Source organism: Pongo abelii, chromosome 1 (assembly GCF_028885655.2).
Source record: "Pongo abelii isolate AG06213 chromosome 1, NHGRI_mPonAbe1-v2.0_pri, whole genome shotgun sequence".
Lineage (NCBI taxonomy): Eukaryota > Metazoa > Chordata > Mammalia > Primates > Hominidae > Pongo > Pongo abelii.
The window spans coordinates 15,614,188-15,627,298 of NC_071985.2; the positions used below are offsets into that span (position 1 = coordinate 15,614,188).

At 39.7% G+C, this 13,111-nt stretch overlaps 1 protein-coding gene across 1 annotated transcript in view; it reads right to left on the reverse strand.

The window, feature by feature from the left end:
- Positions 1 to 1,928: 1,928 nt before the first annotated feature.
- The window catches only part of KCNK1 (potassium two pore domain channel subfamily K member 1), a 61,880-nt gene continuing 50,697 nt past the window's right edge, over positions 1,929 to 13,111 (reverse strand). The window contains 2 exon segments of the mRNA NM_001131696.1: positions 1,929 to 2,945; positions 6,939 to 7,334. Of these exon segments, the coding sequence (NP_001125168.1) occupies positions 2,686 to 2,945; positions 6,939 to 7,334 (656 nt within the window). The 3' untranslated portion in view covers positions 1,929 to 2,685.

Below are 13,111 nucleotides of genomic sequence, written 5' to 3' on the forward strand. Positions count from 1 at the left end.
TACTCTCTGTTCTCTCCTCACATGAAGTGTATCTGCTACTTTGAAATCAACATCCCTACCAGACACGTGTCACATTTAAGTTCACACACAGGACCATGTCCTGGAATGATAAGGCTTTCTGCTGCTGTTCTACCCTGAGAGCATTCCACAGGCATCTTAGGAACTCAATCTTGAAGGCTCAAGCTAAGCAAGTGAGTTCAGCTTGTATTCAGCACCCAGAATCCTCTAGTAGTCACTTTTACCTCCAACTTCCCACTCTCTTGCCTCCAACAAAAGGGTTCCCAAGGTCAGTTCTGGCTTAGCTACACTGTTCATCTTCCACCTCCTTGTCATGCCTGCAGCAAGCCGAATTTCTGTTCTCTGAGAGGCTGACCCAGAGCTCCTCCTGGGTGACCAAGCTCGCTTCTCCCTGGGGACCAAAGGGCAGCATCATCGGCCAAAGACAAAAAGAAACCCTGGGGAAGACATCCTCCCTTACTTTCCTTCCTGCTGGGGTGGGGGCCAAGGCAAAACTTGCTCCTACTTTTCTACTTTGCCTTTCACATTAACAACAACAATTTGAAGGGCATTAAGGTTTAATGTGTTCTCTGAGGATTCAAACGAGTTCCTAAAATTAAGTACTACACTCTATTACTTATTAATCACATCTGATTCAGAAGTTTTTCTTCATGTACTTCCTCATTTTCTGGACTTTGAACTTCGCTCTCATGTTACAGCCAAGCAGCTGTAGCAAACTAGCCATTATTTTTTCCTGCATTGCACAAAATAGAATAACACTCTCCAAGTGTAATCCAGCTTCTGTGATTTATATTCATCAGCATCTCAGGACTCTGCACCACACCAAGCCTTGTAACCATCGGAAATGTTGCAGATCCAGTAATGGCAGGATGCATGCTTCTATTCTCCAAGGATTCTCTGTTCTACCCTTAACCAATGATCTGGCCTCATGACAGCAGTCTTCCATTGCAGGGACATGGTCAGCAGGGAGGAATATGCTTACAGGGCAGCACACTTGGATTCCTCTAAAAATCATATACTATCCCCCTAAAATCACCTACATTTTTCCATCTCCCTGTCCTCTAATCAGTAAGATATTTAAGCATCTGAACTCCCATTGAGATATTGGACAATCACTCTGTAATTCTTTCTGTGTGCACGGTAGTAATAAATGTGTATGCCTTTTCTCATTAACCTGCCTTTTTGTGAGTTGATTTTTCAGCAAACCTTCTGAAGGGAAAGGGGAAGCTTTTGCTTTGCCCTGCAGCTGGTAATAATTTGCTCATGGCAGCACATGGTACAGAAGGTAGAAGGTTACTGAGTGAGTGACCCACTGTCAGGAGACTGGCCCACGATCAGAGTGCTTGGCTGGCTCATCAGAGGGTGCTGATTTTGCACTGATTTTTACCAGCCCCTCAACCACCAGCTCCTGGGTGGCTACCCATGGGATGTAAGGCTCCATTGCGGGGGTCAGTGGACATTCATTATTACACAGGGGCTTTCTCATTTTCTTTTCTAAAATCCTTAATAGTGTCCTGTGTACATCATCTAAATGTGACCTTTATGTTTTCTATGAAGGAGTATATATATATATATAAAATATATATGTATATACACACACACATATGTATATATACACATATACATATATATATTCTACATAGAGGCACACTTCTGATATATGAAAGCATAGGATTACAACCAGCTGTGATTTTTATTCATTTTAGCTTCTAAATTTAAAATTCTCAGATTAATGTAACATAATCTGTTCATTTAGGGATTTGTGTTTAAGTTCTGTGCTTTAGTGCTAGGTGGCTCCAAATCACAATGTACTTTCAAAACAAATTATCTTAACCTTTTAATAAATCTTATTCATAACTTGTTCAATTCAAAAAAATGTTTATAAACATGTTAGACATCTGACACCATTCTATTGCAAGAGGGTAGAAACATTTATTGCAGCAGAATACTATGGTTAATCACTCTCAAGTTTATTATTCCCCTTATTTTATTGTAGCAACTCTGGATTCTTTAGTATAAAGAGAAATCAAAAGAAACAAAATATCTATAGTCTTGGTTTAAGAAGTACACTGGGATCTGGTGACCTAAACCATATGTACAGAATATAAACATATTTATACTTTATATGTACATAGTTAATGGTTACCTATGCATTATAAATAGTAAGTTTAACTTAGATTCTACAAAAATAATCATTTTGGATGGGTACATGCAAACCAGTACACATAAACCTACTTATAAAACACATCTCTATGCTTTTTTTTTTTGCTTCTAAATACAAATTTTGCTATTTAGCCATCAGCTAAATGATTTAAATGCAAACCCCAAAGTTTCCAGTTAAAAGTATAAAATCTGCTTCTAACCACAGCAGCATACTGCTTCAAGTATTCTCCTCCTATGTAAGGTCTAGATAATTTTGTCACATATGAATTTTAGGTGGACATTCCATTTCCTCACATATTAGACATCCTGCTGGGGTCACAGCTTCTTTGTTCCATTTGTTTTTTGTTTGTTTGTTTGTTTGTTTTTAATAAGACATTGCAAACAGTAGCTATTTCTTAAAGTGACATCATTTTTGCTTTTGCATTCTGATAAAAATGAACATACTTAAGCCTCTTTCTTGCACCCTGACCCTGGTGCTCTAGAATAATGCAACAAATCCTACACTCAATGGTTTGCAGGGCCATCCATGCAGGCAGATGACTGGGTGGCCACAAAAGGCTCATTTTGCTTCTGGTCCTCTTTCATGCCAGCTGCCTGGTCTGTGATCGAGGAGAAGGACAGCTGGTCATGCTCTATGATGTGCACTTGATCCTCGTCCTTGTCCTTCTTCACATAGAACATTTTTCTGAATTTTTTCAGCTCATGGAGTTCACAGAAGGTTTCCAGAACTACCAACATGGCAATAAGGCCAAGTAGCAGGTAACCTGTGTGAGAAACAGGACACTGTCTCAGTGTGATCTCAACATGGATAAATCAAGTAGCGAGTGATTTACCTCCCCACCTCATGCCAACACAGTGTTTGTTAAGGAATAAACTCATTGCCAGTTTCTTAATTTTTAGAAGTGTTTTTAAGTTCATGGCTCAAAGAGGAACTACCCATTATTAAAGAGTGAAAGATAATGAAGAATGATTTAACCTCCTATGAACTTGGATTAGTTAGAATCACAGGCTGCAATTTTTGAGAAAAAAAAATACTTGGGGCTGACGTGGCATTATTAAAGACACAGAACATACTGCACTTACCCAAGTGTGATATTTTATGCAAGGAGGGTTTGCCACCTCTGCTTTATAATCAGTGGCTCACGAAAAGCCAGTGATGTTTTAGAAAAGTTTTTGTTTTATCATGGGGTGCTCGGAAGAAAGCTTCATATCATTTTAAGCACTCAATACTCTTAGAATTTCTATTACAGAATAAAAGTTTAGTAATAGAAATTGCAGTCTAAATGCTATGGTTTGGCTGTGTCCCCACTCAAATCTCATCTTGAATTCCCATGTGTTGTTGGAGGGAGCTGGTGGGAGGTAGTTGAATCATGGGGGCAAGTCTTTCCCCTGCTGTTCTCATGATAGTGAATAAGTCTCACGAGATCTGATGGTTTTAAAAAGGGGACTTCCCCTGCACACGCTCTCTCTCTCTCTTTGCCTGCTGCCATCCATGTAAGACGTGACTTCCTCCTCCTTGCCTTCCACCATGATTGTGAGGCTTCCCTAGCCACATGGAACTGTAAGTCCAATTAAACCTCTTTCTTTTGTAAATTGTCCAGTCTTGGGTATGTCTTTATCAGCAGTGTGAAAACAGACTAATACACTAAACTAAATCAAAAATTTAAGAATGTATGTTGATATTAAATAGGTCCTTGTGCATGGCTATCTACACTTGCACCTAAATCCAGCAACAAAGCCAAGCTCTTCATTATCTCCCAGTTGTTTTTGGACATGTGGACTATTCACTGGCCAACATTACCTGTTTCTTACTGGGAAAATAAAGGATAACTGTTGACTCAAGTAAAATGTATTGCTTGGAATCTGTGATGGGAAATGGTGATTTAAAATTCCTTCCATCATTTTAAAAATGAGTTTTCAGAAAAAAAATCATAAAAAGGAACAGAAATGTGAAGATGAAAACTCCAAGAATAACAAAAATTCTGATTTTATGTCCCAGTGGTAAAACATTTGAGAAGGATTTTCGAAAATGTATGAAGTAGGGAAGCTAAAATTGGCAGCATAACAGGAATAAGGAAACTAATTAACCCAAGAATACAAAGTTTTAGTATCTTCAGAATCTGACTATAGGTTTTGAAAAACAATATCATGCATTCAGTGTTCTCTCCTGTACTTTAAAAATAGTAATGATATTGTTAGACTAATTGATGGATCTGTGTCTTTTCCTTTATTATTATTATTACTATTTTTTGAGACAGAGCCTCATTCTGTCACTTAAGCTGAAGTACAGTGGCATGATGTTGGCTTACTGCAACCTCCGTCTCCCAGGTTCAAGTGATTTCCGGCTAATTTTTGTATTTTTAGTAGAGATGGTGTTTCACCATATTGGCCAGGTTGGTCTCCAACTCCTGGCCTCAAGTGATCTGCCTGCCTTAGTCTCCCAAAGTACTATGATTACAGGCATGAGCCACCGTGCCCAGCCTCCTTTATAATTATTTTGTCAAACTCTTGAATGCTGACAAAAATATCCATGGGGTTTCAGACAAAAACAGGGGTATTTTATCCTGCCCACATCTAATATATCTTTGGAACATTCATTTGTTAGATACTCAGGTTCTTGACGCTCAAAACATAAACTAATTCTATGTAGAGTGCTTTTTAAAAAAAGATCCACATTGTAAGAAGTGATAAAATGTTATGCAAGGATTTAGTATTATATGAAACACTGAAGAAGTGAAGTGGTTGGGCAAAATTTATAAGAAGACAATTTATATAAGAGAAAATTATTGTAGCTAGCAACATAATAACAGAAACATTCTACTTTCCAAGTCACAGAATAAAATAAAATAAAATAAAATAAAACAATCACCTATTATATGAAAAGAAAATTAAGATAATGTTTATTTGGCTATTAAACTCACATACACAAAAAACACCTCTAATGCTACCGGCCATCACCATCCCAGGAGTGCTGAAACTGTCACACTCAGATAATGCTGGTGATGTGTCAACTCATAACAACATTTGGAAAGCACCAGGTCATTATGTTCTATGAGTCACAAAAAGGCGTATTCACTTTGCACCAGCAATCTCATTTCTTGGAAGAATATCAGAGGAGGAAATGTGTATATATACAAAAATATTCTTGGCCGGGCGTGGTGGCTCACGCCTGTAATCCCAGCACTTTGGTAGGCTGAGGCGGGCAGATCATGAGGTCAGGAGTTTGCGACTAGCCTGGCCAACATGGTGAAACCCTGTCTCTACTAAAAATACAAAAAATTAGCTGGGTGTGGTGGCAGGTGCCTGTAATCCCAGCTATTTGGGAGGCTGAGGCAGGAGAATCACTTGAACCCGGGAGGCGGAGGTTGCAGTGAGCTGAGATCGTGCCATTGCACTCCAGCCTAGGCAACAAGAATGAAACTCCATCTCAAAAAAAAAAAAAAAAAAAAATGGAAGTTCTCTACAGTGTCATTTTTAATACCCCTGAATTAGAAGAAAGCTAAATAGTGAGCAATAGAGGCATGACTGGATTATGGTTTTGCTACCTGGTGAATACCATATGGGCTCCAAAAATAATAAATAATACCTATGGTAGCTACAGGAAACATAAAATTATCCTAAGTAACCATTTGGCAAAAAAAAAAAAAAAAAAATCTATCGAACTTGTATGGTAGCCAGGCACTGTTCAAAGCATTAGGGATTTATGAGTAAAGTCTTAGTTTTGGCTGAGCCCATGGTTTAAAGGAAATGTCAAAATACATACAATTTAACTAAGCATTTTGTAGGGTTAAGAATTACAAGACAGGGCCAAGACAGCATCTGGCTGCTTGAGTATCTACTATGATTTCCTAGAAAACGTGACCTGAGCCGAGTCATAAATTGAAAAATTCTTAAGAAGGCAAGACAGAAATGAAAACAGTAGGTACGTTATAACTGCAACTCTGTGCATCCTGAACAGGACAGGAAGGCTCATACAGAAATGAACAGTTTCTTGAAAATGGATGGTTAAGTTTTCTATGATATTACATTGAATTTAAAATGAAAACTGTTAAAAAATTATAAATCCCTGACCATCTGAATTTGAATGCCCATTTTATTTTCCACACACAGAATTCTGGAAACAGTTAATAGAGGCTAACTTCTTCTAAAAAGAACCAGATGGATAAATGAGGTAAGCAGCTTTTTTAAAACTTTTCTGGTAAATTAAAGAACATGATTGATAACATGCTCTATCCGAGGCCTAGTTTTCTTGGCCTTAAAATATTTAATAAAGTAGAGCAATCTTTTTTTTTAATTAACAGTTGGTTATCAAGTACATTCTGTATGATGTATTTTTACACTGTCATTTATAATGCCTACATTATTAGTAAGAAATTCATCTGTAATTTTAAGGTGTTGCGAAAAATAACTCAGTAATAAGATTTTTGCATAAAGAGTTTTGAGGGAAATCATAAAATGAAATGGTTGAGAAGGTGGTAAATCCGGAAAACTTCTCAATGAGAAGAAAGCAATCAGTGCTTTTATGAATGACCCCTCATTGGGAGGTGAAGTGGAGCTTGCAATGGCAAAATAGAGACAGAAGCCTGTAAGCCCAGCTACTTGGAAGGCTGAGGCAGAGAATCCCTTGAACCTGGAGGCGGAGGTTGCAGTGAGCCAAGATCGCGCCAATGCACTCCAGCCTGGGCAACAGAGTGAGACTTGGGCTCAAAAAAAAAAAATGGAGACAGAAGGAGCAACCAGGGAGCTGTAATACTCACACGTGATCCCAATCTTATAGAGCTCTCTGAATTTTTGATTGTAGCCTTCTCCAGGCACATAATCCCCCAGGCCAATGGTGCTCAGGGAAATAAAACAAAAATAAAAGGATTCCAGGAAGTTCCAGTCATCCTCCAGGACCGAGAAGACAGCGGCTGGGATGAAGAAGAAGCAGGACACAGTGACAAACCCAAGGAGCACGGCGTGGACGATGGCCACCACCTGCTTGGAGAAGCCCCAGCGGATGTGGAAGTAGAGGACCGGCCTGCGGGTGACGTGCACGGTGATGCGCTGGACCACAGCTGTCAGGAACAGGAGGGTGAAGGGAATGCCGATGACGGAGTAGATGATGCAGAAGGCCTTACCCCCATCTGACAAGGGCACGGTGTGGCCATAACCTGCAAGGAGAACAAGGTCACTGAGGCGAAGAGGAAGAGATGAAGTGGCAAACACATTTTTAAACAATATATGCGTATCATCTGCCCTTATTCCCCTCAAACCAAAGAGAACAGCAAGACTTCAGGTCTGCCACTTTAGAGGCTCTAGCATAATTGTCATGTCCCAGTAAAATTCAACAGTGGTCACCGTAAGTTTGAAAATCCACCATTCTTTGTAAAATCCAATCAGCAATTCCAACACATCAGGGTCTCTGGTCTTGAACTCACTATCAGGCTCAAACACAAGTTCTATGTGCTAAGGAGCTAAGGCCCACACCCATCTTAGACCATCAGGAAAAACTCATCCGAGGCTACCCACTTCACCAGGGCCAGTCTATCCCCTCCACCCCTTCACTTCACTTTCCCCAGGAATCCTCATTAGTGTCTAAACCTCAGTCTACACTCACCTCCCAAACTACTCAGAATGTTCTAACAGGAATGACTGACAAATAAAGGTGTGTGAATAGAACCAAGATAATACGAGTCCAGTAAGAGGGTGGAGTAGAATCAATGAAGACAGAAATATCAAAAAGAGGAAGAAAAATGAAGATTAAAGCATGCCATATCACAGGATCAAGCACTTGTATACAGCACCCTTGACATGAGTAACTCCATCTTAGAAAAAGACTCCATCTTACATTTCATAGGGCACTTTGCCAACAGGGACAAGATGTTATGCTTCATAAATAAAGTCTGCATCCAACCAGATAAGGGCAAAAACAAGCACATTCTGTCACTATCAGTCCTTGCCAGAGGACTCCGTGGCCATAAAAAGAACAGGACATCGGTAGCTCAAAATGGCCATCTCAACTGACACTGTCCTGCTGTCAACTGTGATTAGCACTTGGCATTTGCTGGGAAGGCTCTGCTCCCACTGAAGACTCTTCGTTGCAAAACCCGTGGACCACTCGCCTGGCCCCGACCAGGGGATTCTTTGGGTCTTTGTTGCTCTCCCAGTCTCCCTGGACTGGTTTGTTAACCCTTCTTCTTGTCCCTTTTCTCTTGATGTTATATGTTACTTTGTTTGTTGTGAAATGTTTGATCTGTAACACTTATCTATTGATTAAGTATACTATTATGTATGGTTTGCAAATACAATTGACTTGTGAAGTGGCTTGTGCGCCTGCAGCTCTGACTACCGAGTGAACAGGAGGTACTAGGGAGAATTCCCTCCTTGGAATTCCATGCAGCTCCTGGCTTTTGTGACTGAAATAGCATCAGTAAAAGTGTGACACTATGGAAAGGCACAAATGCGCACGGACGTGGTTATCTCTGACTCATGATGGTGCTCATGAGAATACTTCTTGTAAAATATTTTGCCCAGTTATCTGGTTAAATGGCACATTCATAAACTGACACATTTCCCCCACCCCCCCTTGTCATTTCTGCATTTTCAAAGATGTCATAAATTCCACACACATTGAAAAAATTACATTAGGACCAGTGGTTGAAACACATGTCTGTTTTACTTTCTACCAGGTTGAAGTTTTTCCCAAATCAAGCTAATCAGGGGACTCTTCATCCAACCAACGCCAACAGAGAACCCAGCTGGGCATGGGGCCTGGTGGCTATTTTTAAAATCTCATGAGCGCTTCATCTTAAAAGAACTAACATGTCTGAACAAGTCAATTCAGGAAAAAGCCAGCTAAATACATTTTTTTGTATGAAATTGGATTCTGAGAAAAATCCACATAGGTGATTATGATTGAAAAGTGGTTTCAAAATCTGATCTCTAAAATACACTCAGCTTAAAAATAAACAAACTCCTTAGTTGCAAATCTCCCAAATTCTCTGCCTTATACCTAAGGCTTATACAAGTGTATGTGGTTATTAAAAAGCTTCCTTGATTATTCCCATGTATGGCCTCACCATGGCAGAGGCAGGGTTCTTGACCCACTGTCCCAGAAGGTTCACAGTTTATGAATGAACTACAGCAAGGCCCAGGAATCCTCTGAGATTGTACATCCACTTTCCCGTGGAGAGATTCCAGGGCTTTGATTCTCACAAGGGGTACGCGTCCTCAAATGGTTAAGAACTACTCTTGTTCTGAGTGTCGGTTCCTGAATCCATCTGGTCCCTGCACACCCAACTGCTCCTGGAATGCGGTGACTAATTTTGGGCATGATATTGAAAGAGGGAAATGGGCAAGTTGGAGAGTGCCTTCAGAATAACATGAAGGATGGTGCCAAATAATGTTCATGCTACATATGGAAGCAAGAGCTTTTGAATGTTTCATTTTGAGAAAAAAAATATGTGAAGGAAGAATGAGACTTGTTCTGAGGAAAGCAGCTGATATCACAGAACCACCTGAACTAATGGGAGCTACAACTTCAGCGAGGCACCAAGGAGGGATGTTCCGACGATTGCAGAGATCTGGAAATAGAATCTGAAAAATGGAACTTTATTTAACCATAAAAAAGCCAACTGAAGGCCGGGCACGGTGGCTCATCCCTATAATCCCAGGACTTTGGGAGGCCGAGGTGGGCAGATCACGAGGTCAGGAGTTCGAGACTAGCCTGGCCAACATGGTGAAACCCCGTCTCTACTAAAAATACAAAAATTAGCCAGGCATGGTGGCGGGCACCTGTAATCCCAGCTACTTGGGGGGCTGAGACAGGAGAATTGTTTGCACCCATGAGGCGGAGCTTGCAGTGAGCTGAGATCGTGCCATTGCACTGCAGCCTGGGTGACACAGCGAGACTCTGTCCACCACCCCCACCCCCCCAAAAAAAAGCCAACTGGAAAGCAATTCACAAATGTAGTTACCAGCTTGTGACTGAAAGTGTTAGGAGATATTAATAATAGTGTTCACACGACTGGAAGGTCAAACAAACTGCAAGAGATGAATTTAGCTTTGGCACTGATTTTGTCGAGAAAACATAAGATCAGCTGAGTCAGTTGGACTCCACGAAGGCCTTTAAGTCTATGATTTTATTACTTTTCTTGGTAGCCTTTTTATAAATTTTTATAAATCAGCTTTACTAAAAGTGTAACACACAATCCAAATTTTCCATACCATCTGTTGCAATAAATTATATAATTTAGGTTCTAGTAGAGAAAAAAAAGTAAACAAACTTCTAGTTTAAAAATATTTTAGCTTAGGAATTTTCTCTCAAATTATGATAGCTCTTTTCATTAGAATGTTAACTAAATCTCATTTACTAAAATGTTATCTCCAAGCAATAAAGATAATCATTATAAGGCTCTAAGACCTCTCTCTGCAGTAATGGCATTTTTATGCTATTACTGTAAAAATATTATATATTCCCACTAAGAAATTAAAAATCACCACCATGCAGATCCTTACTGAAAGTCATTTTCCTCTCCTGATGTGTACATAAATAATTTTTTGGTAATGGAAAGTAAAATATAAAATTTACATCTCATTTGCATTCCATACACTTAGCACAGGCCACATTGAGTAAACCACCCTCTGCACCAACTACAACACAGCGCTTGGTTTGCAGTAGATGGCTTAATGCATCTGATGGAAACTTTCAGTCCTATTGAATTTTAATGAAGTGGTGAATAATTTACTCAAGTCCAGTCAATTGAACCTTCAGATAAATCATGAAGCAAAACTCATATTTTTAAATCTTATAATCATATTTAACTCCATTACAAACCACAAAGAATTTAGCAAAATATTAATAGACCAGGGTTACTTGTGTTAAATTTTTCTAAGACCAGTCATCACATAATTTTTGGAATCAAAAGATTGAACATAACAAAGACTGCTGAAAAAACTGACCTCAAAATTAGTTACAATCCTGAGACAAAGCTCTCACTCACTAATGTTCTTATATTCTAGCCTCCTACTCCACAACTGCTGGGTTTCCTGTTATGAGCTTGCACCTGTGAGGCATGTATGAGTATACGTATAATGGGTAGTTGTAATGATGACAGTCTCCTACTAAATTTGCCTTCCCATCTGGCTACTCTAATTACAACAGCCCTGACACTATGCTGGCTAATATCCAATCAGGGGCTATGCTTTGCTAGATTTTTCTGGTATTTAAATGCTCCTTAATGAGGGCCAAGACAGAGAACCTTTGTGGACTCCTATTGAATACATCAGAGCAAGTCACTGATATGCAACTTCTTCACATACACCAGATGCTTTTGAGAAAGGTGTAGCTTACAATGGCACCACGTTGTGACCCTGAGTCTGTAACAGTATCACTTATTTGCATTATTTAGTATGATATGGAACAATGTATACATTCTCCATTAAGTTAGCTTGATACATGCAAAAAGAAGAAGGAGGAGGAGGAGGAGGAGGAGGAGGACGAGGCGGCGGAGGAAGAAGAAGAAGAAGAAACAAAAGAAGAACCTCAGCCTCCCCACCTCAGCAGAAATACTGAAATCAGTCGCAATGTTTCCCCTTCTGTAAAACAGAATTTACTTTGCAGTCCTGGACTTCACCTTATTAATTACCTCTTTCCCACTGGACTGTGTGGCCCTGAAGGGTAGACCACATCCTCTCCTACTTTAAATTTCTCCAGGATCCCCAAACACAGTGCTGTACAACCTACAGTGAACCCGTAACACCGGTGCTGTTAGTGACTTCAGTGTCATGTGGGTCAGAAACTCACTGTATGGTGAAACTCATTGCACAGTGATGAATAAGCTTCATGTCAGGTTGACTTTTTCTGTGATTTTCATTTTGCACTTTGCTGGAAATAAGTTGTTTCATATTTTTAAAAAGTTAACTTCAAGATATCTTGCATACAACAGGTCTTCATAATTCCCTTTTTGGACAGCCATACTTTTCATGGATAAACTCTGCTCATCCTTCCTATCCATGCCATGCACACAACAAGGGATGTACATCTTCCGTTATTTTGCTTATGTTATAAAAAGAAGTTTGCCAGAGAGAGAAGGCTCAAGGGAGCTCTAAATAGACTGAAGAGAAGTGCTGACAGAATGAAAGTGGGCTACAGTCAATACACGTGACCAAGGAGGCACAGATGGTAAGAGGTCACAGAAGTAACAAGTCATGGCAGGTGCAAGTGGTCTAGGATTTTCTTGGGATCACTTTTTACTGCCTCATTCATTTAATACTTTTCTAAACACTTATTGTTGTTTCTACTCATTCATGAATGGTTTCTTGTTAACAAGCAAAGACAGAGAGGCAATGGCATTCCTAGTTGGGACATGGCATCAATTCTTTACCTTACAGTGGACATCTGAGAGAGGGACTAAATTAATACACCACACTTAAAAGCTAGAGGAGCCAGCAAACAACTCAAGTGCCACAGATGAGAACCTTGCACTTTTTGCAATGAAGTTTCCACTAAAAATGGCAGCGCAGTGAAAGAACAATTAGAAATATAACTTAGGCAAGGGGAACTCATCATGCATCCATCAGTCTTAGGAGATAGGTTCTGGAAAGGAGGAAAACGGGCTCAAAACACTCAATAAAAACAGCCACACCTTGCTACTTGCCATATGTGTATAAGCTGTAGTGTATGCAGAATTGTGAACCTTCATAACAATTTCCAAATCCTAGAGTTGCTATTTCTACTCTATAAATAAAAAGACCTGAGTATTTGAGAGTTTAGACAATTTGCTCAAAGTCATACAAATAACAAGTTGAGCCCATAATCTTTGCACTCTACCACTCCTGATATATTATATGACACAAAGGACACGGACGCATCAAAAGTCAACTCAAGTCCTAACATTATTTCTTAGGTGCTCTCAGTGAGAGGGTGGTGTTACTGGCTACCTGCAAA